We start from the raw sequence: 15,400 nt of genomic DNA, 5'->3' as shown, positions 1-15,400 counted from the left end.
TGAATCTTACCATTCTCCTTTCATGTCCTCTCTTCTTTCTCTAGGTTCTCATAAGAGTGAGCGGGGGCTTCTCTTATCTCCCAAGTCTCACCTTCCCCAGATCTTTCCCTTCCCTTTTTCTCCTCTTAGATTTTCCCTCTCTCCCTTGCTTCCTCCCCTTCTTCCTTCTTTTCTCTTTTCTTCCATATTCTGGTTTATTGTTGAGAAAGGATCTCACAATGTATCTAGAATGGGCTAATCTTTCAACTCACCTTCTGCTACTCCCATCTCCTCAGGGATGAAACTACAGGGTGTATCACTCCATCTTGTGTATGATGCTATTTTCTGAAGATAATGAAAATAATTTCAGATGCAGGTGCTACCCCCTAAAGCCTGAAAGATTCAAAAGCACAAGGGGCTACTCTCCCTTCACCCCTTGCTCTTTGTGCTTGTCTCCTGGTGATCTTTTATATCCATGTGAGACCCTGAGGACAGAGATGAATTTACTCATCTTTGTTCTGAGCACAGGTCAGGCCCTCTTTGATGACGTCAATGTGATGGATTCACCCACCCTTTAACATAGGTGCATGGATGGTGGTACTCTGTGCTGGAAATTGAGGACAGCGATCAGCCCATGATAATACTTACAGTAGAAGAGTGGCAGATGGTTTTTCCCCATATGAGACAAGCAATTTGGATAAGTCTTTGATGTTGAAATTCTAATTGGAAACCGGGGAGTTGCCAGATATTTCACAGTGATTACCTCAAAGGTCAGAAGAGAAGGAGGTGTGGGGAGAAAGGTGCTGAGTGCATAGCCATGCTATCTGGGAAGCATTGCCGCTGTGTTTGCACCGGCTCGAGAGCCCCTTGGCTAATTTTTCTGTGCTTCAGCATCCTTGTCTGCAATGAAGTAATGACTCCTGAATGACCATGCTGGGAAAAGTTGTAAAAACATATGTTCATTTTCTGTGAAGATTTCCCATCACAAACCATGAACCAGGTTAGAGAAGTAAGACAGTTTAAGCGCTTCAGGCTTATCTGAGGTCCTGGCACTACAAATTAGGGCATTGGGTCCACAAGGCAAAGAAACATGTGGATCATTATAATCTTACTATTTTACTTTTAAAACAGTCCCTAATCTGAGAACGTGCTGATGCTTGCTTATTATATATGCTCACAGTAGATGTGGGGTTGAGTGTGGTGTTGGCTCTGCAGGATGGGTTCTATGTGGGACACCCTGCCTGATCTCTCCAGCTGAAGATCCCACACATGCTGCCTAAGAGAATGGTGAACATGGAGAGATCCAAGTAGTTTTTGTTCACACGGCCAAAACAGAGAAAGGAGAGAGAAGATGTTTACCTAGGCGAGAAAATAGCCTGGAAACATTCCATGGTCCCCAAAGGAGAAGCTTGGCCTTGTTTTTTGTCCTCAACACCAATACAAAAGAATACTTATTCATTCTTTGAAAGTTTCATACATTCCTGAGCATTGTTCAAAATTGTTAACAATCAATTATTATTTAGTGTAGAGGTGGAGAGCAGGAGTGGAATGGCATGTTTGGGGTTATTCTCCTCATAGACTTCTGGCTCGGTGCAGGGAGACAGCTATGTCATTTCACACTTGCATTAGTGTCTTCGATGGCTTCCAAGGGAGTCTGGGCAGTGCAGTGATGGCCTCTGAGGAAGAAGCACCCAGCAGTATGATATGGAGGTAGAGAGTGTCTTTCTTAAGAACGTGGCCTCTGGTCTCAGATATTCAAGTCCTTTGGGGCCTTTTGCTGTTGACAGGCCTGAGAACCTCCATTCTGCACCTCTGCTCAGAGAGCCCTGTGCCAACCACATCAGTAGTCACTTGCTCTTAGGGGAGTCATTGGTGGTTGTTGCTCCTCTGAGACACAACATCCACTGAAAAGGAATTCTGAGGGCAACAGCAACAGTGGTTGCTGGGCTTATGCACAAATGTTCAGAAGGCAGTTTGCTAATCACATCGTACACATTCAGCAAACACTATCGGGGCTTCCCTCTGGTAGCTATGGCCTCCCCAGACACCGGATTTTGTCTTGGCTTACAGTACCAGACGTGAAGTCTCTAATATGTAGTGGGCATCACATGCAATGGGAAGCTGTTGATTGTCCCACAAAGGTCATGTTACCATTGCACAATCATGTACACCTTGCTTGGCATTTGGTACAATAGCATGCAGGGACCAAAGCTGAGCAGGGCATCCTGTTACAGTTTTCTTCCAGCAGTGCACACAGCACCTTCGGGCACTATGAAAGACAGCCAGTAAAAAGAAAACTTTCACCTCTGTCCCAGGTTTATTTCTCCCTGTACTGTAACCAGACCACATGGTTTCTCTAGCAATAGTCTTACAAACTGCAGAGGCAAGAGCCTTTATGTTTGATGGGGCCTCAGATGTCTCTCTGGCCAACAACTTGTAGGGAGGAAACCTCTCTCTGGCACCTGTGGTTTTCATTTAACAAACGATGGCCTCTGGAGGCGCCCTTTTCACCCATGCAGGTTGCCTCTGTCCTTATGTCTTTAACTCTTGTTCTAATAATCTGTTAAATAGTAACCCAGACCCAGTAGGACTGTATGGTGGTGGACGTGTCATTGGTCCTGAGTGTATTCCCTCCTGTTTGCCTCATGAGTCTGTGAAATGGCTACTCTTGGCACCATCAATTCTCTGTGAGTGCCCACCTTTACCATTGTGCTGTGGGAGATGCTAGATAGTGGCATTGATTGTTCCTTTCTTACATGGAAATTCTGGCAAGAAGCCTGTAGTGGTGCCACCCAGACATATTCTCATTCTTCCCTGAAACTCACAGGTTCTATGAAGGGTACTTACTAGTCTCTCTTGACTCAAGTTGACTCATTTAATGCCCCATCCACATCTGTTGTCCCCACTGGGGTAGAAGTACACACAGCTCATTACCCTGACTTAGAGTGATCTAAGCCTTCAGAAAAAAAAGAAAAGAGGTGATCTTGGCATCATTAAAAGTCCCTTGTGCCTTTTGTTACACAGTGGGCAGGCAACTTGGTCAAGGTGGGATATGAATATCTGCCAATATCCCAGGACTCCATGGACACTGGCAGGCACTGGATGTTGTAGGATTTTCTCAATTAACTGGTCAGCTTTCATAGATGTCTTAGAGAACCATAATACTCCCAAGAATGTTACAGTTATGCATAGTCCTTTGAACATGTTGAATTGATTACTGGAGGTGCTCCTGTATTCCATTTACATTAATCCTCACTCTGTAGAACACAGCAGATTAGCAATCTGCTGTCTAGACAATGGAGCTTTGACAGATGATGGGTAGGCTGATAAAGCAGGTCCTGCAAACCATCCCATGACAATTAGTGGGATTGTGAATGCACCTGTGGGTTATAATTTTCAAGACACACTGTTGATGATTTCAAGAAAATAGAAATTGGCCTTGAGATCCAGGGTCCAAAGAAACACTAAAAAATAAAATGCATTAGCAAGGTCCAATAATCTGCTATGTCACATCCTAACTATGTCTATTTCAGCTGAACCCTAAAGTCATCTGAAAGAGGTGTCCAAGCCTGTACACCAACTTCCAATCCCAACCATAAACAATAGGAAGCGATCCCTAACTAAGTATACACTATCCTAAGTGACAACAATGGGGGAGGGGCACAGCATCTTCCAAGTTACTTCCTGCTAAAATGGAATGGTGATAGCCTCATGGGGTTCTGTAGGAAGAAAATGTTAGTATGAAAGTCTTGAATGGATTGTATCCAGTCCACATTAGATGGGATTTGCTTGATTGAAGATCTAGGTTGAAATCCTCAACTTGATTGAAGTCAGTACCTGAAGCTCTGGTTGGAGTGTCAGTTGAAACGGAATAAGTTGCATCAGTGCAGTCGAGGAGGTGTGGCCCAATTTCTTTCCAGAGTGTCCAGCATCTTGCACAGTATATTCAATGTTGGCTGCCTGCAAAACCTATTCTTCTAGCAGAGCTGATCTGATCTTTAAAGACAAAAGTATTATTTTGCATGTTGGGTTTACATTGTCATAAGCTATTGTATATATAATTGAATGTCTTCTTCCCGGATCTGTTACTTGTAATTCTACTGCCCTAGTTAACCTTTGTAAGACTTCCTGGAACTGTTCTGTCTGTCCCTGTTCTATTGTGGTATAAGCTTCTAGCCACTCTCCTGGCTCACGAACCTTATCCCAAGTGTTTAATGCTGCTTTCCTGCATAGGGACAGTATATGTTGGTCATATTCAGCCTGAGCCTGTGTGTTAGCATAAATACCCTCACCAAGAATCTTATCTAGGGGGCTTCATAACTGCCCTTTATGCCTTGATGCTCGAGGACCTTCTCCGCTTCCCTGAGAAATGCCTTCCATTGGATTTGGCATGAATTCTCAAGTAAGCTGCCACCAATCAGTCCCAGTCCATGGGCATCAGCCATGTAAAAGGTTGCTCATGAATGCAATAGCTGTTTTATGTATGGGCCATGGAGACCATATGAGACAACTGATTTTTTTAATACTCTTAAGATTCTTTAGCTGTATAGGTTGACATACATGAGCCATCTGTCCACGAGTGTTTCTTAGAAGGTGGCTTTTCTATTTCTACCATGGTAGCTGGGTACACTAATGGTGTACACATAACAGCCTTAGGAGGGTAGTCATGATGCCTGGGTGGAATAGGTGCCTCGGATTGGAGTGATTCTGCCTCGAAGTCATCCCAATGATCTTTAAGCCTAATAATGTTATCCTCTTGAAAAGTTTCAATTTCCTTCATCATAAAGGATTCCAAGCACGTTAGTGAATCCGTAAATTGCTCTAACTGCTCTTCTACGCATTTTTCTAGGTCTTTAATATGTTCGTCCTTAGCCAGTATCTGGATGGCATGGAAACTGCCTTCTACATATTGGAGTCTAGATTCTAGGTCATGATTTGCTGATTTTGAGGCCTCAGCAATCGACCTGATGGACCTATATAATCTGTCAACCCTTATTCTATAAATTATCTTCCAAACATTCGAATCTATACTCAAATTTGTGATCTGCTGCCTTGGATGCTTCCGCCATTGATTGAATGGCATTATTGAATTGTTTAAACCTATCCTGGGTATTTTGCAACTTTGCATCTAAATTCTGGGAAACAGAGCCTATCGGGGTTTCTAGTTGGCTACAGATATTCTTTATTCGTCATGGTCCTGTGACAGCCTAGCCTCTAACGCTTCAGACATGGAGCAACTCTCTGTATTTATCTTATCAAAATATGCTGCATCTCAGCTTGGGTAACAGACACCTCTGCCTTTAGCGTATGGGACATAGAGCAAAGCCTATCATCCAACTTCTGTACTAATGTGTCATGACTTAATCTGTTCTCCAAAACCTCATTATGTAAAGCTTGTATTTCCTGCAAGCAGATGATGAAATTAACTTTGTCCCTGTTTCTGAGGACTCTGGCTAGTGATATTGTGTGTGTTACCATGCTAATTGCTAGGAAAGCATACAGGCTGATAACTAACAAATCAGCACCTTCCTCGAACATTGACTTTACATAAGAAGCAAAAATATTGCCAATTGCAGCTAATGGTAAATAGTCTGCCATGAATTTACCTGGTAGCTGCTACTCCAGATGCAGTAACTGCTTTTGACCAGTAGGTGGCAAAGGTGTTCAGCTAGTAGAATCTGAAACAATACAAAACTCCCAAGCTCCCAAAGGAGTGTTAAAAACTGGTGGAAAAGGTTCTTGGGGGAAGATGATGCTAGCCAGGGTCTGCGCTTCAAACAGCGCTGTGTAGGCAGGAGCCCTGGGGTGACCGTGCACGGCATCGGTGCCATGCATGAAGGACAGCTCGGAGCAGGGTGCCACCATGGGCATACTCAGCGAGGAGGGCGGCTTAGAGTAGGCTACGGGCCACGGAAAATGCCTCGGTAGCGCTTTTCGGGGGTTTGGAAGTCTGTCCCAGCACCGTGGCAGCTGCGGCTTCTCAGCGGGAGCACAGCAGCTCTGCACACAAGCTGCAGGGGGGATTTAGTAGAGGACCAGCGTTGCTGGGGGGGGGGGCGACTGCCATAGAGTGCCAGAGATTTTCAGCGGTTTTCCTGCCCAAGGCCATAACGCCTGTATGGATTTTAAGACTCTCTCGGCCCAGGAAATCAGGTCCCAGCAAAGTATAGGGTGGAGTTTTCCTCACTGCGTTCCCTGGTGGGTTAATGCACAGGGATGTAGAATGTCCGAGCACAGGCGGGTCGAAATAGCACCTTCTGTTGGGTTCAGGGACGGGAGCACAGCAGTGTCCCAGAGTGCTCTTGTGTCATTCATCTTCTGGGCTGGGCAGCCTTTCCTGGCCTTTCAGCTCTGGAGGCAGAGGTCCCAGCGGGGCTTCCAGGGAGTGCTGAACGGATGTGGGTTTTGGGCGCCAGGTATTGAGGTGAATAATTGATACAAAATCCGTAAGGTGTAGCTGTGACCACACCAAGAAATCTGGTGTAACCCAGGGCAAGGAGGAATGGCTGTACCCATTCTTGGGATTTGGGGAGCCATAGCGCAGTGGTCCCAGCAATAGGCCATCTTAAGTCACCTGTTAGTAGAAAAGGAAAGAGATGCCTATGCTCACAGGACAGAAAAACCTGGGACATCCATCCTCAGGAGCCTATTATGAAGATACGTATAACAGTCACCTCATAAAGGACTTAAGTAACTCAAGAGGGACCACACCATCTCCACTTGAAATGCCGACCTCTTCACACTGGCAATGGGATTTCACTGGCAATGGAGTTTGGATGCAGGGAGGCCAACACTCCAATCGAAGCAGCAGCAGCATTCAGGACCTCGTGGGAAGAAAATTTCCAACAGGCCCCTATATGAAGAGAGTGCACAGTGAGTTCTGTCCCCACGACCCCTTTGCATGTGGAGAAAGCAGGCAGCGAGGAATGGTGAGCACACCTGAGCAGTGCTAAGTGGCTTCAGCAGCCACTCACCCGCCACTGTCTCTTACGCCTCACTTTCCACCCTTCACCTACTGCAGGGGAACATACTAGAGAAACTGAGGATTTGCGCCATGCCCCGGTTTTTACAGTTTCTCGAAAGCCTAATGCCGATAAATAAGGATCCCAACGTGTTGGTGACTGATATGCATTTTGGGACAATCCCTGTGAGGCTGCTGAAGCCCAAGAAAGCGTCTTCCCAACCCCGGCGAGGCATCATCTTCTATCATGGAGGAGGTGCACTTACTGGAAGCCTGGGTGAGGAGCTGGCATTCGAGGGCAGGGGGAAGGTTTTCATCAAAGGTGGGATCAGGCACATGGTCTCATGAGGATTTGTCAGGAGGGAGTCAGTGGAGGAAGAAGTTGGAGCTTCCTAATGAGAAGATGGGTGCAGAGCCCAGGGCTCATTCCAGTTAATTGCTTTTAGCTTATATAACAGTATTTTCTATATTGGTCTGAGTCTAGATAGGGGCCCCATGTCAGAGTAGGGCTGTCCTGGAACTGGATATGATTCCTTCCTTTGCTCTCTGCTCGGGGCTCTGGCCATTTCTGCCTTCTCACAACACTCTCAAATGCATGCACTCTCCTCAGCTCAGCTGACACATGGTGGAGAGAATCTGATCACTTCCTCCCCTGCACTGCTGAACCCAAAACACAGTGTCCTGTCTCCACCTTTCATCTTCCCAGCAGAAGGGTCCCCAAATGCACTCAGAGCCTGCCCCTGCTTCAGCACACCTCTCACAACCCTGAGTGTCCTCTCCAATCTTGTCGCTTGTCTCTTCCTGCCCTTTACCTGCTGAAGCCTCTGAACTTCTCTGACTTCAGAGAGAAGATTTATTCTCTGGGTCCACCGAGGTAGCTGCTGTCCCAGAGCTGTGGTGGAAAGTGTTTGGCTCTTGTCACTGCTTTAACACTGGGTCTTCTCTTGCAGACCGTTACCAAAGCCTGTGCAGCCTCTTGGCCAGTGAGACAGACTCGGTGGTGCTGATGGTGGGGTGAGTGGCCTGAGACAATTGGTGACTCCGATATGGTAGGGTATTTATGGGAACCATCTGGATGGCATTAGACCACAGAAAGGGGGCCCAGACATGGGGTATTCTTGCTTGTTTGTTAGTTTTTTAATATACAACTCCTGACATGGTCGAGCAGGTCACAATTCCTTAGGCCTTGACAATCCCTTATTCACAGTTCCTGACAGGGAGTGTGTGGAGTCCTTGGTTCTTTAAAGCTCCACTTGTTCCTTCTCCTTTTGTGTCTCCTGCTAGGGCCACTGCTGCCTCTGCCTCCCTTACTGTCTGTCTACTGCTGGATTGGGCTTCTTCTGTCAGCACAGCTTCTCTGCTTCCTCTCACTGTCATGCCTGAGGATTCATCTCTGCTCTTGCACGGCCACTGGACAGTCCCTGGGCCTATGATACTACTGTTCTTCAGGCTTCTGAGTTCTTTTTCCAAGGGCCAGTCATCATCATTGTCAAAGCAGGAATGAGTCCAACTGCCTAATGTCCTAGCACTGCTGTTGGTCACAGGAAAATAAACATTAGAATGAACGCATTATTACTAACATAGATGGTGACTTAAAGTGTGGTTTTCACAATGTTCACTGTGTGCCCAGCACATCAGGGAAAGGTGAATCGAGGAAGAGGTGGAACAGAAGAGTTCCAGGAGCTTTTCCTGCATCTTTGCTGGTTGCTCTGTTTTCTAAGACACCATGATGGAACTTGGTGGATTCTGTGCAGGGTGTGCTCTCTATGGGAAGCACAGTATGGGTGACGATGGACCGTCCTGGCCTCCCTCATGCTCAAGGGCCCTCAGGTCCATGAAGAAAAGTGCGTGTTTCCATGTTTGCTTGTTAGGATCACTCTAGGGATGGAGTCAGGTTTGGTCCCTTTTGAGAGTAGAGGACCATGATTGAAATGGCCTCCAGAGACACACTTGTAAAGAGGCTCACAGTGTTTCCTCTTTTCTCCTTAGGTACCGAAAGCTTCCTGGCTACCATCACCCTGTCCTTACCAATGATTGCCAGAATGCTTCCATCTATTTCCTGAAGAACCTGGAATCCTTTGGGGTGGACCCATCCAGGGTAGTTCTCTGTGGAGATAGTGTTGGAGCTTGGGTTATGGCCGCTGTCATACAGGCCTTAACGAGCTTTCCCAGTCTACCCCAAGTTACGGCTCAAGTCCTGATTTATCCAATATTAAATCTGATCAATTTTCAGTTACCTTCACATCAGCAGAACAAAAATGTGCCTTTCCTTACCAGAGATTTCATGTTTATGTGTATATGTAAATACCTTGTCATTGACCCCTCTTGGAAAGATGCCATGTTAACAGGTGCTGCCATACCTCTGGACAAGTGGAAGAAATACAGGAAATGGCTCAGCTATGACAACATTCCCAGAAGGTTCTGGAGCCAAGATCCACAACCTGAGATTCTTGGGCCTTTTAATGAGGCAGCCTATCTAGAAACAAAACATACTTGGAGTGCAAAAATTTCACCTCTTCTTTCAGATGACAAGACCATTGCTCAGCTTCCTAAGACATTTCTGGTGAGCTGTGAGCATGACATGGTCCGTGATGATGCCTTGCTCTACAAGAAGCGCTTGGAAGACCAGGGGGTCCCTGTGAGCTGGTACCATGTGGAAGATGGCTTTCATGGGTGCCTATTGTTGTTTGATAAGAAGTGTTTTTCTTTCCCCTGCTGTATGAAACTTATAAATGCTGTCATCAGTTACATCAAGGGCATTTGACAGTATGCTTGGGATTTCTGTAAATGGGGAAAGGAACACCTATGATTCAGCTGGGGCCTTTGCTTACTTAGATGTTTTTTGGGAAAGGAGATGATGATGCCATTCTTCATCCCGGAAGAAATGAGGATCTGCAAGCAAAGACTCTTGGCTTCCTACTCAACAAAGTCTCATCTGTCCCCTCCCTACACCACTAATATCATGCTTTGGATCCAGCCACAGTCTCTACTCTTTCATTAGGTAAAATACATATTGTAGTCATAAAAATGGTCTTTGTTTTTTTGAAAGTTTACCCAGGTCTGTGTAGAATAAATGCCATGCTGTCACACTGTCACTGGTGAATCCTTACTGAGTATGACCTCACCCTTCCTAATGAAGAAGTCAACTGTTTGCCCCTGAGGGCAAGGTCACTTGTCACAGCTCCACTCACATTGCTTCTGTTTCTGCTGAGAAATAGTTTTCAAAGAAGCTCTCTGAAAGTAGTCAATATTTTTGTTGTTGTTGTTGTTGTTATTGTTTCCAGACAGGGTTTCTCTGTACTGATTGGAGCCTGTCCTAGAACTGACTCTGTAGACCAGGCTGGCCTCACAGAGGTCAGCCTGCATTTGCCTCCTGAGTGCTGGGATTAAAGGTGTGTGCCAATCTTAGTCTCAATTTTGTCAGGATTTCTTAAGACAGAGTTTCTGTCCCTCCTGGTCCTGCAGCTGTTTAGTCTAAAATAAACCCACGGAGGCTTATATTAATTATAAATTGTTTGGCCAATGGCTAAGGCTTCTTATTTGCTAGCTCTCTCTTAGAATATTAGCCTATTTCTATTGAATATGTATTACCATGAGGCTGTGGATTACCCATAATTCTCTGGCATTTGCTACTCCTTTGGTGGCTACATGGCATCTCCTGGCAACTCTCTCTCTCTGTCTTCCTCTTCCCAGCATTCTCCTCACCTGGTAGCCTGCCTATCCTTCCTGCTTGACTACATCCTGCCTGTCCATTGGAGAAACAGCTTTATTCATCAATCAATATGAGAAGCACATATTCACAGCATACAGAAGGGCATTGCCCATCAGATTTCTGTGGGAATGTCAATAGAAAGAGGTGGAAAAGAGGCAATGTTGGGATATAGAAGGATGGGTGAGCTCTGAGTGCTATGACTCTCCCCTGGAATCACATTTCTTAGAATTGCTATCTCAGATCCCTGTCCAGCAAGAGATGGATTCTCATAGCCATGGCCATGTTAGGAACATTGGGAGCCCCCTAGTAGGGAACAAAATTTTCCCTAAGTGAAGAAGGTATTAAGTTCCTGTGTCACTCACAGTGTTACAAGGGTCTCACACTACTGTTGTCCATACCATAGAAGTGATGAGTTGCTAACATTCTTCTATGCAACTGTGCCTATTCTGGAATCTGCTCTCTCATCTCTGAGGGTGATGTAATGTGTTCCTTTTAGTGTTCTTCATACTAGGGGTGAGGCCAGATTTGCCACAAACAACTGGATTGGCATCATGGGAGCACAAGCAGACACAATAATTCATGGGTGATATGTCAAGAGTTTGCATGGAAATTGGTGACATTTCTCCTCTGTGTAAGAGAAGCAATGTAAATGTGGTTGCTAACGCAGAACACTTCATTATGTCATTAGCTGCATAGCTCAGGGGATTTGACATGTCGGCATTTATAGAATACCACAGGGATGCTAAAACTAAGCATTGGACACCACACCTTCTTCACCATGACTGAGAAGGATGTCTACCCATGCTCTCTGCATGAAAGGCAGAATTCAATCCTTTAGGTACTATACTGACATCAATTTTTATTTGCTGTTGACCATATGCTACCGATCTGAAGTAGGGATTCTGGGAATTGTTTTATCTTTTATTAAAGTAAATCCACACACAATGATTACACGATAGATGGAGGAATACAAGTAACATTTCCTTAAATGTCCTTCCCCTATAATGAGGATGATGACTACCTTAAATGCCATCCTAGAGCATATAGTGGAAAATTACCAATACGGAGTCAGGTAGAAATATAAGGGTATTTAATAGGGAAAAGCCTTACTTACAGAGCAACCTAGTCAACCAGCGTGGTAGAGGTCTGTACAGCAAGAAGCAAAGAGAAAGCGAAAGAGCAAACGCAGTCACACTACGTCATTCTGACCACGCCCTCACAAGCGTGGTCAGGCACACCTGTAGCCAGCCCCTAAGTAGGCACGGCTACAGCTTCCCCTACAATTCCCCTTTTAGTCTAAAAAGAGGATTAAAACTGAACAGTTTAAAGTATCCAAAATTAACAATCATAAAGGTAAAATATCATATCCTAAATATGTATGTTAACTAAACTAAAGTCATCTGAGAGAGGTATTCAAGCCTGAACACCTCCTTCCAATCCCAACCATAAACAATAGGAAGCTATCTCTAACTAGTTATATACACTATCCTAAGTGACAATGGAGCAAGTTGGATCCAGTGCAGTCGAGGAGATGTGGCCCATTTTCTTTCCAGGGTCCCCAGGGATTGCTGTCAGGCAGGTTTTCATTGGCTGTGTGGGACTCAAACATAAACAGTTAACAGAGAAATGTTTGCTTGTGTATGTACACATGCTGGGGAATGCAACCATGAGAGCATAACAATTATGAGAAGGTGTACACCTTGAGAGAAAGATCCAAGAAAAGACAAAGACAGTCCCCAAATTCTTCTTTTATTCTGTATTACATCAATTGGCTTCTTGATACAACACAGAAACACTAAAGTTTAGTTAAATAACATGCTTGGATTTTAGAGGAGGAAAGCCAAATCCTCCTCTAAATCCAGCATTGGTTTAATTGAATAGGAACTAGGAAATGAACAGAGATAGAGTTCTCTGAGAGACAGCTGTAAAGTTTATGGCATGTTCCTTTTGTTTGATGGTTATAACTACCTTTTTCTTCTTAAGCATCTACCCATGCAGTGTCCTTTGCCTTCTGGAGATGAGTGTTCTGTGAAGATAAAAGCAAAGCACTTCCCTTTCCTTTGGGGGGTTTCTATTTAGTTTATGAGATATACCTTAGTAGAATACCTGTCATTTGTCCTCTTTGAGAGGTTTTTCTTTTTCCACTCGAATCTTGATCAACTTTGATGGTATCCAAAGTTTTTCTTCTCCTGTAGAAACCAATGCAAAACCCCTACAACACATGTCCTGGTTTCCATACAGAGGTTAGTACATCTTTGAAGTATACCGGCTGATTGAGTTCAGCAGTTTTTTCCGCAGTCCAGTGTCTTTCTGCAGCTATTTGTCCATTTTCATTGTCATTAAGAAAGTTTAGTGTTAATAAAGCATTATCAACCTATGTTTGGGGGGTTTAGTCTTCCAAGCGTGTTTGTTGAGCATCTCCTTAAGTGTTCTATTAGATCGCTCAACCACTGCTTGTCCTGTAGGATTGTGTGGTATAACAGTAACATGCTTTATGCTATAATATTTGAAAAATTGTTCCAATTTTGTAGAGACATATGCTGGAGCATTGTCAGTTTTTATTTGTGCAGGTATACCCATAACTGCCATCACCTCTAGCAGGTGTATAATAACAGAATCAGCTTTTTCAGAGTTAAGAGCAGTAGCCCATTGGAACCCTGAGAATGTGTCTATAGTATGATGCACATATTTCAAATTTCCAAACTCTGCAAAGTGAAAGACATCCATCTGCCAAACCTCATTTCTCCGAATGCCCTTAGGATTACAACCTGCTGGCAATGGAGTTTGATTATAAAAGGAACAAGTAGGACACTTTTTCACTATCTCCTTGGCTTGTTGCCAAGTGATAGAGAAGTCCTTTTTCAAACCTTTGCTATTTACATGATGTTTCTTATGAAATTCTGAGGCTTCTAGCACACTTCCAATTAATAAACGATCAATCTCATCATTGCCTTGTGCTAGTGGGCCTGGCAGACCCGTATGGGATCTGATATGTGTAATGTATATAGGATTACTTCTGTTTCTGATAGTTTCCTGTAATTGTAAAAACAGAGAAGTTAATTCTGTATTATCAGGAACAAATTCTGCAGTCTCAATGTGTAACACGACTCTCTCTGCATATTGGGAATCAGTAACTATATTAAGAGGTTCCATAAAATCCATGAGTACCATGAGAATTGCATATAATTCTGCCTTCTGTACAGATGTATATGTACTTTGAACTACTTTACTTACCTCACGTGCTTTATAACCTGCCTTACCTGATTTGTTGGCATCAGTGTAGAAGGTAAGAACTCCAGAAATGGGAGTTTGTCTTACAATACGTGGAAGAATCCAGACTGTCTTTTTTATAAATTTAATTCTGTCAGTTTTGGGATAGTTGTTGCTAATTGTTCCCAAAAAGTCAGTAAGAACTATTTGCCAATTATCTTTCCATAAGGAAGAAATTTCTTCATTAGTTAAAGGTACTATAATTTCTGCTGGATCTTTTCCAGTCAGTTGACGGAGTCTTAATTTGCCCTTTAAAATCAAATCAGAAATCTTTTCTATATATGTCTTTAACTTTTTATTCTGTTTATGTGGCAGAAATATCCATTCCAATATAGTGTCTTCCCTCTGCATCAGAATTTCAGAAGGTTATTCTCTGGATGGCAAGATTACCAGAATACAGTCTAAATTAAGGTTTATCCGATCTACATGTGCATCCAATATTCTGTTTTCTACCCATTTTAACTCTTTTTCTGCCTCAGCAGATAATATTCTAGGACAGTTTAGGTCCTTATCACCTTTAAGGGCCATTTTTAAGTGCTTTAAGTCATGTCCTTCTACACCAATAATCGTCTGTAATTGAGAAATTTCCCCTAATAATTTCTGAAGAGAATTAAGAGTTTGATAACGATCTCTCTTAATTTGTACCTTTTGAGGTCTGATTCTCTGTAAGTCTATCTTGTAACCTAAATAGTTAATAGAATCTCCTCTTTGTATCTTTTCTGGGGCAATCTGTAATCCCCAACGAGGCAGAACTTCCTTCACCATTTCAAACATACCTTCCAAAGTTTCCTTATTAGAATCTGATAAAAGAATGTCATCCATGTAATGATAACAAGAGATTGTGAAAATTTCTTATGAATTATTTCCAAAGGTTGCTGTACAAAGTGTTGACACAAAGTAGGACTATTTAGCATTCCTTGTGGCAAAACCCACCACTGATATCTCCTAACTGGCTGTGAATTATTAAGAGTTGGTACAGTAAATGCAAATTTTTCTCTATCATTTTCCTGTAATGGTATTGTGAAAAAACAGTCTTTTAGATCAGTGACTTTAATAGGCCATCCTTTAGGTATTAAGGAAGGTAATGGCATTCCAGGTTTCAGAGAGCCCATTGGTTGAATTACCTTATTTATAGCTCTCAGGTCTGTCAGCATTCTCCACTTACCTGACTTCTTTTTGATGACAAATACAGGAGAATTCCAAGGGCTGGTAATTTCCTCTATATGTCCAGTGTCTAGCTGTTCCTGTACTAACTTTTCTAAAGCCTCTAGCTTCTCAGAGGTCATAGGCCATTGTCCTACCAAACTGGTTCATCTGTAAGCCACTTCAATGGCAGGGCCTTTGGCTCCTCTGAAGGGCCATCATTTATACCTAGTTTCTGTACAGCATTGATGATTGGTAACCGTTTTCCATAGCGTCTTACCAGATCTTTTCTACTATCTAAAGATTGTACATAATTTGTATCTGACACTGGAGGA

At 43.6% G+C, this 15,400-nt stretch overlaps 1 protein-coding gene across 2 annotated transcripts; it reads left to right on the top strand.

The window, feature by feature from the left end:
• Window positions 1-6,353: 6,353 nt before the first annotated feature.
• On the top strand, window positions 6,354-10,010 carry LOC100760924 (arylacetamide deacetylase-like 4). Of its 2 annotated transcripts, XM_035438875.1 has the most exons (4): window positions 6,354-6,852; window positions 7,001-7,217; window positions 7,891-7,954; window positions 8,930-10,010. In XM_035438875.1, the coding sequence occupies exons 2-4, from the start codon at window positions 7,034-7,036 to the stop codon at window positions 9,702-9,704; spliced, it is 1,023 nt and encodes a 340-aa protein (XP_035294766.1). In that variant the 5' UTR covers window positions 6,354-6,852; window positions 7,001-7,033; the 3' UTR covers window positions 9,705-10,010. The 2 variants fall into 2 exon arrangements, with proteins under 2 accessions (XP_035294766.1, XP_035294767.1); XM_035438876.1 differs by lacking the exon at window positions 6,354-6,852 and having other exon boundaries at window positions 6,959-7,217.
• The last annotated feature ends 5,390 nt before the right edge of the window (window positions 10,011-15,400 follow it).

The sequence above is a fragment of the Cricetulus griseus genome, chromosome 2 (assembly GCF_003668045.3).
Source record: "Cricetulus griseus strain 17A/GY chromosome 2, alternate assembly CriGri-PICRH-1.0, whole genome shotgun sequence".
NCBI classification, from domain to species: Eukaryota; Metazoa; Chordata; class Mammalia; order Rodentia; family Cricetidae; genus Cricetulus; species Cricetulus griseus.
This window is presented reverse-complemented; position numbering and strand designations above follow the sequence as displayed.